We start from the raw sequence: 21,506 nt of genomic DNA, 5'->3' as shown, positions 1-21,506 counted from the left end.
ATTTGCATAGCATTAAGTGAGATGGTAATGAAATTGAAGCTTAGTGTAAAATAATAATAAAGAACAAGTCGGGAAACAGGAAGTTGGACGCTTCAAAGTCTTAAAATTTGACCTGTGATAACTTCGTTAGTAATAGTGCGATTTCCACCAAACTTGGTCGGATCATGCTCTATACTATAGCCTGCATTTCATGTTTCTAAGATGAACTTAAGAGGGGCTTGCAGTCAATTATTAAAAATTATATTAATATACTATTATTAACTTTATTTGAACAGATATCAATATGAAGGCTATTTCAGAGCCTTGGCACCACATGGTGGCAGCCTCCTGACTTTTTTCAGATTTTTTGGTTGGGTAGTTTCGGAATACATTCTTTAAAGAAATGATCATTTTCGACCCCACGGACTCCCCACTAAACTAGACCCGGCTTGGAAAAGTACTAACCAAGACACTTCATTTGATATCCCACATGACTATATTTGGTGAAAAAAAAAATGTACACCCCCCTTTTGCATGTATGGGGAGCCCTCCTTAAATTCGACGTAGAAGGATGTAACTTACTGCATGCGAGTCACTGGTGTTTTATTTCTGTCCTATTCTGTTTCTATTATATCATCTTATGGTTCCATGATGCTTCTAGTATTTTCGTTTTAATGTCTACGTAGTATTTTAACGTCGTTTTGGGATTATGTTTTAGGAAGTACTTAGAGTATGTATAAACGAATGTTTGGTTGCATCGTCAGTTTCTTTAGTTAGAAGCTATATTTTGATATACTCCGTCTGCTTTCGGATTGGGTACATTTTTAATTGATCATATAAAATTTGCTTTGTAATCTTCCAATTCGGCCACATTGCCTATTACTATAAAATAATGATCGGGAATGATTTATTTATCATATATTTTTCCTGTGCTTCGCACAACGCTTTTCTACTTATTTAGTTTTTAGAAATATATTATCTCGTAAAGATTTGATTGCCTTTCGTTTTCAAAGACTATCTGCCTCCGAATCGAATAAATCCCCAATAAAAGAAAATTACCACAATCGTACCTCGGAAAATATGTATATGAGATAAATGCTGATATGCAATTTTTTGGAGTCACAAAACCCGAATTCACGTCCCGGGTTAGAACATGAATAATTATTAATCATAATACTGGCGATACTGAAGCATATTCCTATTATATATAAAATTTTAATATGAATTAAAGGCTGGAGGCACGTTATGTTCTCTAAATAGGAATATATACGAGTATGTCTAGCGAAACGCAAACAACAGTTTAATTTATCATTCAATTGCTTGTATATACTTCTAAGCTGAGGCACGAGTGAATGATGTGGAAGAATTCTTTGTAATTTACTCTTAAAACTGATGTCGTTTCCTGTCTAATGATTCACAATATCAATCGTGAAAGGCAGTAAACTTTTTTATCGAAAATGGTAGCTACAGCCTGCAGCCTACAAGTATCAGATATCAATGTAATTGTGTTTATCAAGAATTCGAATTCGGCACTATTATTTCTTCTTTCTTTTAATAATTGTGACTCAGTATTGCTTTGTCTGTTTGTTTGCCCACCTGCCATGTAAATTTCCTTTGAAATGGTTTAGTTTATAATTGGAAATTCGGTAAGACTATTGCATAATGGAAAATGTCATATATAGGTACTCGTAGTTATAGATATGCACTTTTTAGTCTGGGACTCGCATGTATGCAAATAAGGGTGTATATTTCTATAAGCGTGTAAGTCAACTTTGGGGAAAACTGATAAGTTCATCGATACGTAGAAAATCGCTAAACTTCCACCTTTTGGAGAAGTGGTAGCATCAAACAATGAAATTTCTGAAATGAAGTTCGAACTCTGGAGAGTCGGTTCAGCTTTGTTAGGGATTTGTTCCTCTGAAAGCGGCGTTTGGCGAGTCAAAAGATTTTATTCAGTAATGAGCTTGTAGTCAAAAAGAATAAGTGGACCGGGTTGCATTCTTAAGAACTCTTGAACTCTATAAAAGTAGAAATTCGTTTTCACTTAAAATATTCTTATTCTGCAAATATAGTATTAAGGCCAGTTATTCCAGGATACTGCGGATGATCACCGGTGCACCTTGGTATATGAGAAACGGAAACATTCACAAAGGTCTTCAAATTACGACAGTGAGGAGGAGATCTCATTCCAGGTGGCAAAGTACAAAGGAAGGTTAACTTCCCATCTAAACCCCTTAGCCAGGAGACTGCTACAACAGCCTAGGGGAAGTCGCTTGAAAAAATAAACATTCTAGAATGCAATTAAAGACAAACAAAACGCTGTGTATCTAGACTAATCTGTAATCTTACTTTGTGAATAATGTATGCTATAGCAGTGGTGTAAAAAAAAGGTGTTCCATTTGTACCTAGCACATAATGTATATGCACTTTTATCAACTTTGCAGGTTTATAAATTTAAAGTATAGTAACAAAACTGCGAATTCCGAAAATGGTATCAAACCTGGGATTAAATGATTGATGGTGGTGGAAATTGTTATTTTTTTTTGGGAAGGTCAAGCTTTTTGGACACTATTCACGAAAAACGGTATAACTTTGTAACGGTATAAGATAGAATGCCATGGACCAATTTTCCTTAAACAAGTGATATTGTCCACCACTAGAATTTGTACCATCATAAATGGGACACCCTGTATATAAATTTTTGATGAATATATCAGTTTTCTTAATGAAAAATATATTTAAATAAAAGCTTTATCAAATTTTCGAATTGTTTGTATTTTTTTTTGACTTGTGATTGTACTTCTGTATACCATAGCTCGTACTACTCTGACCGTTCACCCTTAGTTCGTAAACGTTTTTTTGGTACCTTTAACCCTTTACAGGTTAAAGATGGGTCCTTTTTGTCATGATGTTTATAAAAGTTTTGGGAATGCTGCAAAAAATCTAAAAAAAATTCACGAAAGTGCTCAAGCCTTCTTATTTAAAGAATCGCAAACGATATTATAAAAATATTCCCATACATGTCAATGGAGGATACAGCATTTTTTCACGGAATGTGGCCATGTGGGGTATCAAATGAAAAGTTTCAATTAGAACTTTTTGAAATTGGTCCCATATTTGATCTCGGGTGAAACGTAGGGGAGTGAGGGCTCAAAATGTGACCCTCAAAAAGTGTAACAGGTCTCGTTCTCAGAACCTATCCAACAGAAAAATCTGAAAAGAAAACACAATGATGTATCTAAATGAAATCTAGGCCTCAAAATATATCCCGTTCCGATATCTGCACAAATAAAGTTAATAATAGTATATTAGCATATTTTAGAAATTTTTCCGGAAACCCCCCTTGATTCCATGCTAGAACTACAAAGTTTGAAGGAAATGCAACTATTATTAACAAAGTTATAGAAGGTGAAACTTTCACATTTTGTGTGAATTTCGTGCATTTTAAAACGTGTATGACGTCAGTATAACATATCAATTCCTCAAAACCAGAACAAAGTGAACTAACGTGAATGGGAGGCGGCAGGGAAACATTTCGTTTTAGTACTTTTAATCATTTATTTATCAATATCAATTACTCAAGCCAGGCATATGTATGTGTTTATACGATATATATATGTAAATGAAACTTCGGGGTAGTGCCTAATTCAGAGATATTTTGTAAATTGAACAAACGGTGGTCAATATACGTACTTTATATGTACATATATACACTTTTATGCACGAAGTAAATCGAAAATAGGTGTACGATCAATTTATATATATGCATATAGAATACAGTATTCGGTAATAGACGGTATTTGTTTGTTTAGGGTGAGGATAATATCTACGTCTATAATATGCACGTATATCTTGTGGTTTGAAAAAAATATGAAGGAATATTTTGGGTTTTTAGTCATATACGAATGGAAAAATGTGCGTAGACAGTTTTTCACATAAGATGAACATAAAACCTTTATACCTGAAACAACAGCTTCCGGTATTCCGACTTGCTTTTATTTAAATTATAACTTCTAGACGAATAATAATGCTTAATAATTGAAACAAGACTTTTGAAGGAAAAAAAAGCCTCAAAGTCGCTAAAAATTTTCCTGAAAGTATGTGGTCGAAGCTGTAAAAAATATATCTGTCCAAAATCTGCTAATGTTATTAATGAAACTCTCACGTGTGATAATAATTTTTTATTGAAGAAAAGGTACATATTTCGAAATCAAAATTTTCAAATTTTGTACAAAAAACTTACGAGAAGCACATTCTGCAGCACCAAGTACGATGATCGTCGCATGTTGGCTTTTAGCATTTCACGCATAAAATGTTAGTTTTACGATCTTTGTCGGACAAAAAAAAACATAGCTTTCTTTTCTTTAACTCATTCGAGCCGACTTCTACATCGGGTCGATTTACATCGTTGGTACCAAGCACCTCGCGGATATTCTAGAATAGCAATCTATGAATTCCAGGCTGTGTGCGCGCTCTGCAAGATGCGGTTTAATAAGCGATAACGCAAGGTTTTTCAAAGATTATCCCCTATCTAAACTGTCATTTTCTTTCCGGAGAATTTTGCAATATGCATGAATTCACGCCGGCTTGATCAATCGTTCCCAAAAAAATGCATCGGCCATCGGTTACTTCGTCGAATGTGTAGTTCGAGCACAGTTGATCAGACATCTCTCCCACACTTTTTATGTTTATTGTAGAAAACAATCGTCTCTGGCTTATCCTTGTCTGCGCATTGTTTTCCCATCTTGTGCTTCGAGGACAACATCAAAACAACTTCTTTTTTTGACAAGAAGAAAGCAAAATATTATCCCCGTCATATCCATATCTGGTTGTACCAATCGAAGAATTATATTTGAAAAATTGCGGAATGCCACGCTTGTTTTTAAGGTTTTGTTTGCAAAACAAACCCTTATTAAAATCGGTTCAATGTCTGTCTGTCTTTCACAGGCACTTTTCTCGGCTTAACGGATTGACACGAAATTTGGTGAGAAGCTGGGACTGTGGACCCCCAGACATGCAGTGAGTGATATCCTTCTACGTTTAGATTTAGGGGGGTCCCCATACATGTAAAAGGGGGGTGTAAAATTTTTTTTCACCAAATATAGTCATGTGGGTATCAAATGAAAGGTCTTACTTAATACTTTTCGAAGCTGGTCTTAGTTTTTGTTAAAAAGGCGGGAGGTGGGAGGGGTGGAAAGTGATGATTTCTTTAACGGACCCATTCTCAGAACCTACCCAACTGAAAAAAAAATCATGAAGCTGCCTCTATATGGTGCCCAGGCCTCAAAATACTCTCTGTATCGATATCTGTTCAAATTAAGTTAATAATAGTATATTACCATATTTTTGGGAAAATTGAGTAAGACCCCCCTTAAGTTGACCTCAGAGTTATAAAAGTTGGTAGTAGTATAAAATATAATATGAAGCATATTATCCCCCCCCCCCAACTTTGATCAAAATCATACTATTAGTAATAAAGTTACAGTACCTCAAAGTTGTCTTTACCGTGTAAATTTCCAACCCGAAGTACTAAATCTGACATGCTAAATGGGAGATAGATGTGAACCAGTTTTCACATATGATATTTCGAGGAGTATCATGAATCGGCTCACTCAATTTATGCACGTAATACGTTTTGGCGGTGTCCGGATAGCTGAGTCGTTAGAGCACAAGGCTGTCGTACGGGAGGTTCAAATCTCACTGGTGGCAGTGGGGTTTGTATCGTGATTTGACGTCGGATACCAGTCGACTCAGCTATGAATCAGTGCCTGAGTCAAATCAGGGTAATAATCTCGGGCGAGCGCAATGTTGACCACATTGCCTTCTACAGGGTACTGTTATCATGTAGTGTACTGTTACGGTCTTGAATGAAGTGCTCTAACACAGTTCAAGTCGCTGATCCAATTGGATTGTTCCACCAACGGTTATTATTATTAATATGTTTTGGCATCATTCATCGAAACAATTTTAATTCCATAACGCGCCGATTTCGATTTTATACACACGCACGCAGAAAAACAGCCGCGGAACTCTGAGAACTGTTCCCCTATGATCAAAAAATCACTTGCCTGATAATTATTTTGGCAGTTTAACACAAAAATGTGCCAAATTTCGCGAATTGGTGCTAGAACATCTCCAGCGCGTCTTTGAACTCGAGTGTTTTTATCGTCAAATCTAATTCGACAGCTAATAAATTGTGACATCGTGACTTTAAAGAGCATAGTTCCGAAATCATGTGCTAACAACTGTTTTACATCCACCCGATTGCTTTTGTTTACTCCTAAATAATACAAAAGTCGCAGAATTATTAGTATCCGGTTGGGCAGCCAAGTATCTTTCGATTTCAGCGGTCGTATTTTTTAAAATTACCTCCAGAATCGCATGCGTAAACAACGCGCTCCAAGTTTCTAGTAGTGTACCCGAGGTGGCAACATCAAAAACTTTAGTCAAAATTTCTGTTATCGATGATTAGCGTCCTCATACTTCTGAAGCCTGGAGGCACCATTTATGTTTGCCTTTGCCATAGGCATATTTCCGTCTTCTTGTTGGAGCATGTTGTTGCTTTTCGTCCGATCCGTCATCGTCCACTTCTTCAGATTGTATATCGGACACGCCTGCTTCGGAACTGCAGCTGTCATCTTCTTCTACAGCATCAATTTCGTCTTCACTGTCCTCACCATCGAAATAATTTACTTTCTTTCGAGGACGCTATATGCGATCAACTTCTTCGTCCGACCGCTGCTCCATTTTTTCCGAAGAGTCTGATCAAATAATTTATTTTATTGTGTGCCGGGACTTTTTCTGGAGCATTTCCGCTCACAATAAACATTTTAAAACGTAATTTGAAAAAAATACTTACACTTTCGACACATATTCCCCGTAAACGTGTCTTTTTCGTCGCAACGAAATTTGACTTTATGCTTACTTTTTCCAAAAAATACAGCTACATTTGATTTTCGGTCGGATACAAACGACCCAGGTTTTCGGACTAAGGGTTGAACTTCTGGCCCGCACTATGTATTGTTCAATTATGAAATCTCACAAATAATTTATTTCCAAGTATTTTATAGAAAATTCTTCTACCGCTAACAAAACTCTCAGTGGGCCGTAAAATTGGCCTACCAGCTCTATTAACAAACTAGCTCGGACTATATCGTCATAAAATAATTATGGTCTAGAATGTCTACTTGTCTCAAAATATTCAACAATTGAAAATGTTTCTTCCATATTTTGCCTTGTTAGCACTGATGAAGGGAACAAGTGGTCCCCGAAATATCGGTATTTTAAATCGTAATAAATATGACTAGCGAATAGAATTATTTCAACTTTTGTATGTCTTGTTGCTATCCTCTACAAATGTGCTCCAATATGATTTTCCATATTTCAATTACTCTGAATTTTGCCAGTTACTTACACCAACGGACAAATTTCTAAAGTTTTCAATTTGATTGTTCGCATTCAATGTTCATGCTTTCTTATCATTAATGCAGTGTTTCAGTAACGGCGACAGAGCGTTAAGCCATACTTCGAACGAAAACAATACACTTTGATGTGTACGTATTGTGATTGATAATAACGAGTGTCTATTTCACGTAGTACAATTCAACTTTGAGTTAATGTCACTGTTTGGAATCACTTTCTCCAAAAGCCATTACTGCATGAACGATAATTACATTGTTAACATGCAGCAAAACAATCAAATGGGTTCCTGTAATATTGATTTTTAATTTTCTAAAAAAAATTCCACTACCACAAATTTTCTTTATTACTTGTAAGAAAATTCTCGACTTGATAGAACATATACCCCAGACCGTGTAATTAATTATATTCACTAAGAAAATTTATTATCGTCTATTTTCAGCCGCTTGTGCCAGCGCATACATTTTCCATTCATTTCATTTCGATTTCGAGATACATTTTCGGTGCGTTCGGTGTGTCGTGCAATAAACAACATTATTCAGGCGCATATCTTGAAATTCAGCATATTGTAATGCAATTACTAAGAAGATCAATTGTTACACAACTTTGACAATCGATAAGAGAAAACAGACTGACGACACGAAAACCCGTGGGAGCCGATAACAATGTCGTTTTGTAGTCGAAGTTTTCCAGCTAAATGCACAGATGCATCGTGTTTCCATCAACTCCAACAGATGCATCATTCACGATCGTTGCGATCATTTGGTGATCCTAATTGTCCATCGGGAGGTGGTTCCAATTTGAATCAACAACAACCCGACAGTTTACTTGATATAACGGCGCGAATTGTAGCACAAAATGAACCCTTCCAAAGAATCGAGGAACGTTACGAAAGGATACCGGAACCGGTTCAACGGCGGATCATCTTCTGGTCTTTTCCACGCAATGAAAGGGATATTTGCATGTACAGCTCCTTGTCAAGGTGAGTGTTGTCCGTTTTATTAAATTTTTTGTTTTGGAAAACAGGAAAGTGTATTGTTTTGTGACAGTTTTTTAAGTTGCAAGACAGGATAGTATAACTGTAACTAATATGTTGATTTTTGCAGGACAACATCTTCTGGCGAAACGCAAAACATCAGCTTTTGCAAGGGTATGAAACTGTTCGAGGCTGGTTGTGTAGAAAATGTACTACAAGTTGGTAAGTTGATCTGATTTTTGTTTCCAGTTCTGCCCTTTGAAATGTAAATCATATTACGAACGCAGGCCATCCATTTTCCTTAATACTGACCAATTATTTTATAATTGCAATCGTTTTTGGGGTCACTCGCTTCTAAAAATGCAGAAGCAGATAAAGACTCATTTGTGTTGCTTTCAAAATGACCTTCAGTAACGACCATAGGAAACTATAATAACTGTCCTAGACTATCTTTTAAGTTCCTCCTATACTTACTGGGCTAATGAGCAACATTTCAAATCGGATTACTTAGAACTACACATTAAATTTGCGTTTCGAAATGCATTACAACCCAGTGTGTCTGTCACCAATGCGATAAATTGATCCGTATTAGGTTTTTCCGATCATATGCAAATGGAAATTTAATTGCACGTCAATTTCTGTTTTAAGTATTACATATATGTTGAGGACTTTTACTTCGCATTGTAAGTCAATTGTAGACAATGACCGAATTTGTGCAGTTTGTAGCTGATTTGAATGTCTACGAGTACTTGGGAGGTTTTATTATTGAATTTTGATTTTATAGGAATCTGAAATCTTTGGGAAATATTGTGTAGGTTAAACTGGCAATGAACGCTAGCTTTAATGAAAACGATTGGTCAGGTTTTCTTATACCTTGTGTGATATTTTATTGAAAATCGTATTTAGTTTTTTCCATACTGAGATCATTGCCATCAATGAAATTCGATAACATTTTATGGATTGAGAGCTGCGAGGCATATCGTAGGCATCGATGTTTATAAATTTTGTGATCTGTTTACAATTATAAAATACTACGCAGCTCAATTGAAAAGTGTGATATTGTTGAGCTATATGAATTCATTTTTAACGCATAATATGCATAATATTCATTGTAAATCGAGGCAAAAAAATTGCTTATTAGGATACATTTTCTTCTTTTGGTTTCGTATACTACATCAGCTTATTGACCTTTGCTTTCACTTTTATTTATCGAGCTAACGGGTTGGTTTTATTTTCACTTTGCAGCAAACTGCAACATACGATATGAAATTTTCTTTAATTCTGGGGTACCTATTGATACCCGAGGAAAAAGTGGCCTGTACAAGTAAACCAACATATATTTATTGTTACGATTATTTATTATGCAATGAATCTATGACCTTTGGCTCTCGTCAATGGCTTGTGATTGGATTCTGTACTGTGCGAACGCTCCTGGACGACAGAATTCCCGTTTGCTGCGAATTTTCGAATTTTCGCGATGAAGGCTGGACATTATGTAGTTAAGCAAGGACTCTGGAGAGGATCCCCAATCCCCTGTAGTATTGTGTTAATGTCAGATTGATGCTTATTGTATTTTCAAGGCGCGCCCTCATGCCCTGGGAATTGGTATCAAAGAATATTGGCTGCGCGATTTCGGTCGAGAATGAGGGACATTTCAATAGAACGAACGGTGACTTCCAATACAGAGGAGAATTATACTTTCTATGAGCAACTGAATACAATTCAGAAGAGGCTCCCTAAATGTGACATTGCAATCGTGATGGACTTTGATAACACCTTGCAGGGGCATGTGAAAATACGGTCTTGGTGACCGTAATGATAATGGTGGGAGGTTAGTGGTTTCTACAGTGTCCACCGGGACGCCATACTGTTCGAGTACACATTTACGTGCCCTGGATGTTTTTCGGCAGTGGGAAAACTATGTTTCTGACCAAATGGCAAACATCTTGAACAACTCGCCAGAGTATATTGGTTAACATGGGGCCTTCATAAAAAGTGTCTCAAAACTCTTTCCTTGCCCTGTTGTTAACTACGACCTGCAAGCATGCCATAAGATCTGCTGATGGGGCCGTGATTGGCTCGAATTTCGGTACTGCGCCAAATGTTGGAAAGCGCAATGTAGTGTACATTATAACAAAAAAAAAATTATTATCAGATAACCAGAAGCTTCCATAAATAACAGTAATTTCAGTATTATATACTACATCATGAACAAATTTGCAGGCGGCCGAGGTCCAATTTCATCCAGGGCCATCGTATATTGCATCACAAAAAAGTTTGCAAGAGGTTGTAAGCCTTCAGATGAGTGAGGTTATCTAGTTTCTCTTCATCCACGATGTTGAGCAGCTTAGAAGTTGGAAAGAACGCTTAACGGTTGGGAGCCACCGTATAACATCCGGTGAAGTTCCACCTCATTGGGATGAAATGACAAGCCACTGCAACATGCCGATATGCACTCCTTTTCCAAAGAAAAGTGAACTCACATTGGCCATCAATGCCTTCAAGCGGAACAAATCCGCTGAACTTGACCATCTCCCCGTGGAACTGTGCGAGATTTTTTCTAGTAAGAGGAAGAAAAAAAACACCAATCTTAAGTGCGACAATTACAGGGGATTTTGCGGCTCTCTGCTGTTGCAAAGATAATAGTTAAAATAATCCTGGAGCGCATTAAAAACAGCTCGCATGCTTGATAGATAGAGGACAAGCTAGTTTCCACTTTTGGTAGCGTTAACAGTGAGTTTATCGACAGTTTGCGCAGGATTAGAATTCCGGAGAAACCAATAGATATGATCCTGAGTGACATATGATGTGGCAAAAGTCACGTGCTGCATGGAGATGAAATTTTAGAGTAATTTGAAGTCCAAAGCGAAGTCTGGCAGGACAGTATTCTATCACCGATATTATTCCTACTTGTCATCGGTGACGTCCTTCATGCTGCCTTGTCCGGGAGCTTGAATGCGCCATCTTTTCTCGAACATCGCGAATACAGTGGTCTTATCTGCTTGCTCTCATATTGAGACATATATCTTGGTGAAAAGGCTCTGGATTTGGAAGAGAAGACAATTAAATTCGGGATGAAGATAAATATTAACAAAACCAAGGTTTTCAGTCTCACTGCTCATGGCAGTCTTCCTATTTGTGTTAAACGGGTAATGCTTTTTAAACTTTTGGATTGGATTTTTGTTATTCTTAACCTTAACCTTCTTAAAGATACAGTGGATTAAGCAACCACACCTCATATATAACTCAGCGAATTAGTAAATGCCTGCCTGGTTCGAGCGCGCTATTGTTACCTGGCAGTTGTTCCGCTTTCCGTAACCTTACCAAAAGCAAAAAGATGCTTTAGACATCATAGATGATAGCACCATCCTTTGTAGACCTGGCAACGATTCCAAATTTTTTAGTGTTCAAAACTTTAAAGCATTTTTCCTACTAGTCACGTTTTCAAAGTCGACGCCCCTCATGACTCCTTTCGATCGTTTTGAAATTTTCAATGCTATTTCTGTGCATGATTTACGAGGAAACGCTGGAGATTTTTTTTTTCAAAATTATTAATATTTTGTATTTTGCAATAATAAATTAGCCGATTTTTTATGCAAAAATTGCGTTTTTTATTTCAAAGTGTTCCCAAAAAGTGAAAAATTGAAATTTCGAAAAATAGCGAAAATAGCAACTATTTAATGAAACACCGAGTTATGAGGGACACCACAATTTAAATTTTTTGAGATCCTTTCGAATAATTGCTGCAATTGCCAATTTTTTTTTAATATGTCATTATGAAAATTTTACACAATATTTTTCGAATGTCATATCTTAATGTACGATTGGTTGCAATAAATAAGTTTTAACTGTATCGTCAAAAAAATCATAGTAATATGCCTTTTACTGCACGAATTAACGTTACCCTCCTTAATGGGAAAGCGCTGATCAGTTTGTATAACTTGGTAACGCTTGTTTCTCTTGACGGCGACAACGAATTCAACGTGGCTCAACGTCTGTGGTGCGTAAGCGTTGAAGAAATGAATCGGGCAGTCAACTGCGGAGATTCATGTCGATGCCATATCAAATGTGTGGTTTACCAGAATAGAAGAGATTCCAGACTTTTTTACCGCGTTCACTTTCAATATCACAGCTCTTGGCACCACACCACCGAGTTTCTTGCAGAGCACAGATATAGTTATGTCTCGTTCGAATGATACTGCAAATTCCTCTTCCTTACCAATAATGTGAACTATAAGTCATTTACATACTCTCATTGCTATTATTGTCCCATTTCCCATGGGATTATGTTTAGTTGTGACAAACAAACTGCTGTGATATAAGCAAAAAGACATACAAATATTCCCTACGCGTTAAGCATGCAGACACGAATTGTTGGTACTCGGATTGATTTGCTTATGTCGTAATACCGCTGTTGCGTCAAGATCCCTTGTTCATTTCTCAAGTTCAATAGTGCTACCGAAGAATTATTATACATATTAAGTGCAAGAAGGCTGTACATACAAAACTGCTTAGGTAGTTTTTATAGGACATAATTGATGTCGGCTGTTCAATTAATGCCGCAGATGTGTTTTGCGCATCTTCACCTACATTTACTTTGAATTTGAAGGTTTACCTCTTGTGTCATGGCACCCCACTTCGATTCAATAAATGGTCAATACTAAAAAAAAGGTAGTATGGAATTTTGTTTATTCAAACATGTCGTTTCTTCATCGAAAAAACTCGCAGATAACTCGAAAACTATGCGTTTTATGTAGAAGTTATCATCAAGGGCGCAACAACCGGTATCCGGTCTAGGCCTGCCTTAGTAAGAAACTCCAAACACCCCGGTTTTTGTGCCGAGGTCCACCGATTCGATATCCCGTCCTGACCTACACCATCACTCCATCTCAGACAAGGCCTGCCTCATCTTCTTTTTTTACCATAGACTTATAGACTCTCCGGGCTGGATCATTCTCATCCATACGGATTAAGTGGCCCGCCCACCGTAACCGGTAGGGGGCCGAAAATTCTTCGGAGGATTCTTCTCTCGAACGCAGCCAAGAGTTCGCAGTTTCTCTTACTAAGAACCCAGGCCTCCGAGGAATACATAATCGTCATAGCTGTTATCGGTTGTGATTCTCGACCCTATATAGAAATTTTCAACGGTCTCAAAGTTGTAGTTTCCTATCTTTATTATTTTCGTCTAACCGGTGCGATTCGAAGTTTTTCGGCGCTGACGTTGCCTTCATGTACTTCGTCTTGCCTTCATTATTGTGCAGCCCGAGATCTCGCACCCAACGCCGCCTGCTCGATCTAGATGAAGGTAGACTGTACATCTCGGTTTGTTCTTCCTAGAATGTCAATATCGTTAGCGTAGGCCAGTAGTTGGGTGGACTTTAAGAGGATGGTGCCTCTTGCATCTACATTCCAGCGCTCCCTTGTCTTAGACCGTTGTTGATGTTGAATGGTCTCGAGATACATCTTCAGGGGATGATTCAAGTAAAACAGAAGGTTGTGCAGAGGTTGTACCTGACTCGGCTGCGAACTAGCACTTGGAACAGGCACATCTATAGGCTGTCTGGAAGCTTCACCTTTCTTTCTTTTTTTAGAGATACATGTTGAAGTAGCTGCAATTATTTCTTCATGGCTGCATCGCTGGATGCACTCTCAGTGTCACTTTCCTTCATCACCGACCACGGATTTCCTGAGCCGGTCATATGTACATACATCAATCTTGACATTTTTTAGTTAAGAAAGGTTAATTTAATTTGAACAAAGCGCTCACAAAAAATTTAAAAATTACTATTTATATGCTTAGTTTTAGCTTACGATATCTTTTACTTATTCTCTAAATACCTCTACCAGGGTGGAGAGATTTAGGTTATTACTCCAAATTTCGCAAAGTAAAAGAGATATATCCAAGGGGCTCCGCTCCTCTGTAAGAATTAGTGGATTTTAGTGGTCTTCCATCTTTTGCTAAGATACTTTCCATAAAATTGAGAACGTATTCTTGAAGTGGTTTCAGTTTTACTTGTCGGTATGCTTTGGCGTTCTTCCAGTTACAAAACAAACCAATGCAATGTCTTAGTATTCGGCATTCAAATGCTTTGCATTCAGTTATGGCTTACTTATGACAAGTGATCCTCGTAGGTGCTCTGTAACAGATGAGCGGTCTTATCAGAGTTTTGCAGAGAATTAGTTTGGTTTTGGTGTGAAGACCTATTTTCTTGCAAAGAAGATGGTAGATTCAACTTACTGCACTCTGTGCCTTATTGATTTCCTGATTACGAGTCCCAGCTGTGGTTTAAACTTGAGGAGCTCGTGAAACTTAACTCTCAAGTAAACGTTTGGCATTCTTATGGACACTTCTAGTACCTAAGTATTTAGACTATCACTTGAAACCACAGAATTGCGTTTTCGCCCCATTTAGCCTAATGCCTCAATAGTGGAAGCAGTGAAGTACCAAGTATTTCTCCATTCTTTTGGCAGCCTCGATATCGAATTTTTTCATATGGCTTCATACATACAATCATGAATCATCAATATGCATACATAAATGGGAGTACAGCTTAAAGACCTCTTCCTAAAAGAACAGGGACCTCAAATTTTCCGTTTATTTCATATTCCATTGAAAACCATTACAGTTATGAAGTGAAAATATCCAAATTACGGAGATTGGGAAAACATCAATGGTCTTCATTCAATGAACAGGAACTTTACTATCAATTTTCGAATTCGTACGGTTCTATTAGTGTGAAAAATCCTCGAAAAGCGTTGTTCTTGGGTTTGTAAGTACTCTCGGTCGTAAGCTTGGTGAAATTCTTTCGACTTCATTTTTATCACGAGAATTCCTAGAAAAGGCTTATTCTAGACTCGCCGTCGCTGGCTTGAAACAACCACTATCGATCCCTTTCACTAGTGTATTTATTCTGTTTGCAAAGATCGATATTTCGGGACCAATTTGTTTCTCCTTCTTTGCGAGATGTCGTAGGATCAGGTAGAATAAAAACTTCAATTCAAAACCCAACAACGATAAACCAGTGTTAGTTTCTTTAATATTCTCTTTATGCCATATATTTATCGATTATTTTTTTTTATTTACTTTCCGTTACGATAGCCCACATTTAAATTTTGCTGAGAATAGGTGATGACGATTGGCTTCTGATAGAAAAAAAAGTCCGTTTGTTTGAATCATTAATTTTTGTTTCGAATTTGTCATGGCAACTTGTTAGGGCATTTTGGTCTATTAGTTTTCTAAGGAATTTTCAAACGCTTTTGAAACATGCGGAAATTGTCCATTTTCATTTGAAAATTGCATGATGAATAAACACTCTCCATGAACGCATATATTCAATCTCACGAAACTAAGGTTATATAAGCCTAGAAGCATTAGCTCTGCTCATTATGCAAAATAAATTAGAGGCATTTCTGTTCCCTCATTCCGCTACGCGAAAAAATTATTTGCCCAATCATAAAGATTTCAAGACTCCAACACAACGCCTTCATCTTGTTGAAGATGTGTAAATAAAATTGTATAAGAACCAAGAAATTTAAATTGAAATAGTTTTTTCCCGTTAATAGTAATGATAATAGTGCATAAATTCGCTATGACTGAGCAATCAACAAATTTGAGTTCGTATTTCCAGTAGATTCCAGCTCTCATGGTAATTTATAGATTGCCCATGAGTTGAATAATTTCGCTCTGAGCTTCACTCACAGAAAAAGATACGGAGAAAATTTAACAATCTTGTTGATTTGCATATCTTTGTTTTTTTGGTAGAACTATTATTTCAGAAAATCACAGAACTATGACAATATTCAAATAAACCTAACCGTAAAATCATATCTACATAGAAGTTAAATGGTTTTCATGTATAATATGAAAAATTGAATTTATTCTCACAAATTTTTATTACGATGGATTATGAAAATGAACTATTTAAAAATGTATGAAATCAAAACAAATGAAAAGTGTGTGGAAATTTCAATAAAGGCCAGTGTAGATCTGATAAAAGTATATGGAATTAAAAGACATTCTTATTCACTATAAATAAAAGTCGGAGAAAAAAACTAAGAAAACTTATGTATTATTTAGAGCTATGAATAGTTGAATGAATTATTTCATGTTTTTCTCCTGCCTCCAAATGTGGACATCTGCTTCTTAGTCTTTTGGATATAAAGCTTCATTTCCATTTTTATTATAAACAATATTAGATTAGACACGTGTGCATTTTAAAGTCATAATTCTGAGCTAAAACGAATGGATAATATCACCACATCTTGCATATTGGTGATTTTGATAACGTCTTAGGCGAAGTATTTATTTTGCAAATTGCCCTTATGAAGACCACAAAAAAACCTATTAAAACCTTTTTAAAATCTGTTCAATGTCCGTCTGTCCGTTCGCCGGTTTGTCACACTAAATTTACTTGGAGACAGCTGATTCTATTGTTACGAAATTTGGTTTGGAATGTTCGGTTTAAGAAATGCTTTACATGAATTGAGTTTAAGGGGGGCGTGGGGTATCAATGCCAGCAGAAGGTTAAGGGAATAAGGATCCAAACTATACGTACCAGAAACTGTAATATTTCTTGTTCTCAATCTGATAAAAATCACAATGATGCACTTAAGTATTTCATTTCAATATCTACTCAAATAAAGTATTTTCTAAGGTCTTGTTTGAAACAAAACCTTATTAGAATGGAGTCGATGTCTGTTTGTCCGTCTGTCTGTCTGCCTGTCACACCCAATTTATTCGCAAACGGCTAAACCGATTGTCACGAAATTTGGTGAGAACGTGAATCTCTTTACATGTAGCAAGTGGCGCCATTTTGTGTTGGGTGTAAGGGGGCTCTCCACACATGCGAAAGGGAAGTGCAACATTTTTTTTACAGAATATAGCCACGTGGGGTATCAAATGAAAGGGTTTGATTAACAGTTTTCGAAACTGATATACCTAAACGAAATCTAGACCTCAAGATACATTCGATATCTGCACAAAAAAGTTAATAATAGTATATTACTATATTTTAGAAATTTAACCGGAAACCTCCCCTAGGTTCATTCTAAAGTACAAAATTTGGCAGTGATATAAGAAATAAGGCATAACTTTGGTCAGTTTGAAGGAAATCCAATTAGTATTAACAAAGTTACAGAAGGTGAAACATTTACGTTTTATCTTAATTTCGGGTATTCTCAAACATGTCCGACGTCATCATAACATATCAATTCGTCAATACCACAGCAAAGTGAACGCATATGAATTGGGGGTCGCAGGGAAACATTTCGTTTTAAGTTTCTAATCATAATATTTCCGAGTTATCACAATCTCGGCAGATGCCGGATTTTACCTAATACTAGCACTAAGTGCCAAGCATTTAGGCTCGGACGATCCTACCTACTTAAAAACTAAAAGGGCGCTGGTGATGGTGGCCGGTGGTAGGTCAGTGGGAGAATCCGTCGAGTACTCCCCGCAACATCGAGCACGTATGCAGAATGGTGTACTTCTGCATGGTTTGAACCAGACTGTGCGAAAGTCCCAGGACATCAAGGGAAGCCGTCAGGGATTTAGGTACAATACCTGTAGCTGACAATATTATGGGAACTACAACCACCCGCTCGAGACGCCAAATTTCTTTGATTTCAAGTTAAGTGGGGTCAGTCCACAGTCTGCCTTACAGACAGCCGCATGCAAAGGGCTCGCCTGCTCTTTACTGTAAAAATAAGCGCGCAGCGAGTCGACTTGGCGATGATGTTGTGCCGCCATGTCAACCACGCCCCTACCTCCGATGTCACGAGGCAGGTTCATCCGCTCCACGGCAGACTTTGGGTGATGCATTCGGAATTTGGACATAGTTGTCCGTATCCGCCGCTGGACGTTTTCCAGATCGGTCTTCGTCCACGGCAATATTCCGAATGCATAAGCCAGTGAAGGGATAGCGAATACATTCAACGCGCTTATTTTATTCTTCCCCGAGAGATGCGATTTCAGCACCAGCTTTACACGTCGCAGGAATTCGGACAGCAGAGCTTCCTTCAGATCACCAACTCGAGCATGGGTTCCTTGCAGAATTCCTAGGTACTTGTAGAAGTCTGCCTCGGTCATAGCTTCGATGTGGAGGTCACCAATGCTATGTTCGGCATGTGGCTCGTGATGACCTTTGCGGATGGCTTGGATTCGACACTTGTCTAATCCAAACTCCATCCGAATATCACGGCTGAACAAGTCTATTATGCGCAACAGACTTCTAAGATGGTTGTCAGTACCAGCATACAGCTTGATGTCATCTAGGTACATCAAGTGTGTCAGTTCGCACTTAGCACGTAGGCTATACTTTATTGCAAAACCATGCCCTCTAGCATCATTCAGTAGCCATGAAAGGGGGTTCAGTGCCATACAAAACCAAAGGGGGCTCAACGAATCCCCCTGGAAGATGCCCCTCCGTATACGGATGGGCTCTGAGGTATTATTATCATTACAATTACTAATGATATTATCATTATCAATTACTCGGGACATATATATTGACATATATGCTAATGAAGCTTTGGGGTAGTGCCCAATTCAGATAGATGTTAGGTTGTTCCACATGAAATGGCCTATTTGGCAATCAAATGAAGTTAGCTGCGCCACCAGTTGGCGCTGTTGGTGTCGGATAATGAAGTATAAATACTTCTACATTTAATCAAGGAGTCATTTCAGTTTTGACCACCGTTGTGATAACGGTGAATAAAAAGGAAAAAAGGATGGAAAAGAGCCAAGAACGTATACTTTTTCTGTATGAGTTCAAACTCAGTCATAAAGCTGCGGAGGCGATCAGGAACATTAACAGCGCATTAGGAGCTGATACGGTAAGTGAACGAACCACATGGCGGTGATTCAAAAAATTCCGGTTAGGCGATGTAAACCTTCAACGTGATCCACGTGGACATCTAGGACCATCGATTGACAAGGACGAGTTGCGTTTGCTGGTCGAATCCGACACACGTTAGTCTGTGAGAGACATTGCAGAGAAATTGGGCGTACAGTATTTGACAGCTTCCCGCCACTTGCAACAACTTGGCAAGGTGAAAAAGCTCGACAAATGGGTTACGCATGACCTTACGAGGCAAAACATGGCGTTTCGAATGGAAATTTCCAGTTCTTTACTTTCCCGCAACAGAAGTGATCCCTTTTTGCACAGAATAGTAACAAGTGGTGAAAAGTGGATATTATACGACAATCGTCGCCGATCAGCAGAATGGCTAGATGCTGATGAGTCACCGAAGCATATGCCGAAACCGAGGCTCCATCCGAAGAAGGTAATGGTGACTGTTTGGCGGTCTGCAGCTGGAGTTGTCCACTATTCTTTTTGGCACCTGGAGAAATGATAAATGAACAGAAATACTGTGCCCAACTCGAGGAAATGCACCAAAGATTGAGCATTCAACGGCCGAGATTAGTCAACAGAGATGGTGTGATATTCCTGCAAACGGGATCCCCGGGATAATTGGTGTCGAAGGGACGGAACTGCCCAACGTCGCTGACATCTTCGTCCTTGGGCCGATCTCGGCATCTGCTGCTTTGTGACCTTTAGTCAGCGAACATTTGGCTGTGACATGGTCTTTGCCGCACTTTACACATCGCAAGGTCATTTGAGAGTTCACTCACGAGTGACCATAGCGCTGGCATCTTCTGCACGGGCTCTTTCGTCCCTCAGCATACGCTAAAAATGAATTGGCTGGTAATTAAGCGACCTGATGCGAATCAGATTTGAAATTTGGTGAAAACGTGTAGTCTGTGAATCCATTCATATGCAACGGGTGACATAATTTTCCACTGGATTTAAGGGGGGCTCCTCATTTATGTGAAGGAGGGGTGTACATTTTTTTTTCACAAAATATGGTCGTGTGGAGTACCAAATGAAAGGGCTCAGTTCCCGTTTTTTTCTTTGGGTAGGGTAGGTGAATGCGCGTCACTGAGTTCTGGACTTCCGCAACCGTAAACCGGTGGACCAGCAACTAAACTCACCGACATTAGAGAACTAATAGACACATTATTTTGGGTTAGCTTTTCCAGTTTCAACTCAGACAATTTCTTCCACCAAAGAGAGGGGAGAGGAAGAAAGGAATTGTTAGTTCGGTCAAGGTTTCTTCTTCGCGAGAATAAAAACATGAACGTAATGCGCAAAGCGACCCAATCTGTCAGTGGTTCTATCTGTATGACAATGTTTTCCAGAAAGAACTCCCTTGTATATGCATAAAGTTATTGACGAATCCCATCCCACTTTCTACAAGAAAAATATGTCATCCTTGTTTGCCATTGCAAAAAACACAGTCAGGAAATCCTACTTTCCCAATTTTGTGCAGATAAAACTGAAAACCTCCATGCCAGCTTAGAAATTGGGTCAGGAAACAATCTCATCATACTTTTAAATTTGGCCTCGACCTGAGTTGTCGCTGAGTCGTGCAGTCCACTTGTTTCTTGACTTGTTTTCCCAAGAGAGTTTACTAATTTAGTGTATGGTGTCGTTTTTCACGAGCAACCACTTCCCTTGCGCTTGTGATTGGTATTGCGTTCCTTAGCAAGGAGGACAACGGGGATCACTCCCGCGATCACTATCGCACTCGGTCCTGAGACAGCGCAGTAGGTAAATGACACTTGCAAAGCAGTCCATGTCTGTACCTGCACAAGACATTTAGGATTGACACGGGACATAGGGTGGGGATTGTCTTTTTAGTCAAGATTGTTACTTCGGTTCCTTCATTCGAATTATAAGTGATGCCAAATTCATCTTTACCATGCCGCATATAGAAATGAAGGAATGGGATGCTTTCCTGCCCTGGCTCTTCTCTGTGTTGTGCAAAAGGGGGACTACTGGCTACACAGTTTCTATTGTAGAATAATTAAAAACAAGTCGGGAAACCGGAAACTGGATGCTTCAGGTATGAAAGGTTTTGTATATTGCTTTTATAAAACATTTGGATGGAAGTTTGTCCCATTAATAACTAGCACGTAATATATGCGTATATTATGTATGAGAATATCCACTTCCGCATGATACTGACATTCAAAATCTTGAATTTGCCTACAACTTTGACCTATTATAATAATGATCGTTGGCGCAACAATCTATATTGGATCAGGGCCTTGAAGTGTGTTAGAGCACTT

The 21,506-nt window shown here is 38.1% G+C and overlaps 1 protein-coding gene across 2 annotated transcripts in view; it reads left to right on the top strand.

The window, feature by feature from the left end:
• Positions 1-21,506, top strand: part of LOC119650788 (zinc finger SWIM domain-containing protein 4-like) — a 60,392-nt gene that overhangs the window by 18,061 nt on the left and 20,825 nt on the right. For both annotated transcript variants that reach the window (XM_038053920.1, XM_038053912.1), the window contains exons 2-3: positions 7,841-8,380; positions 8,505-8,596. In XM_038053920.1, coding sequence (XP_037909848.1) covers positions 8,064-8,380; positions 8,505-8,596 — 409 coding nt within the window. In that variant the 5' untranslated portion in view covers positions 7,841-8,063. The remainder of the gene's footprint in view (positions 1-7,840; positions 8,381-8,504; positions 8,597-21,506) is intronic.

Source organism: Hermetia illucens, chromosome 1 (assembly GCF_905115235.1).
Source record: "Hermetia illucens chromosome 1, iHerIll2.2.curated.20191125, whole genome shotgun sequence".
NCBI classification, from domain to species: Eukaryota; Metazoa; Arthropoda; class Insecta; order Diptera; family Stratiomyidae; genus Hermetia; species Hermetia illucens.
The sequence above is the reverse complement of the archived record's forward strand: the minus strand, read 5'-3'. Positions and strand labels throughout refer to the sequence as shown.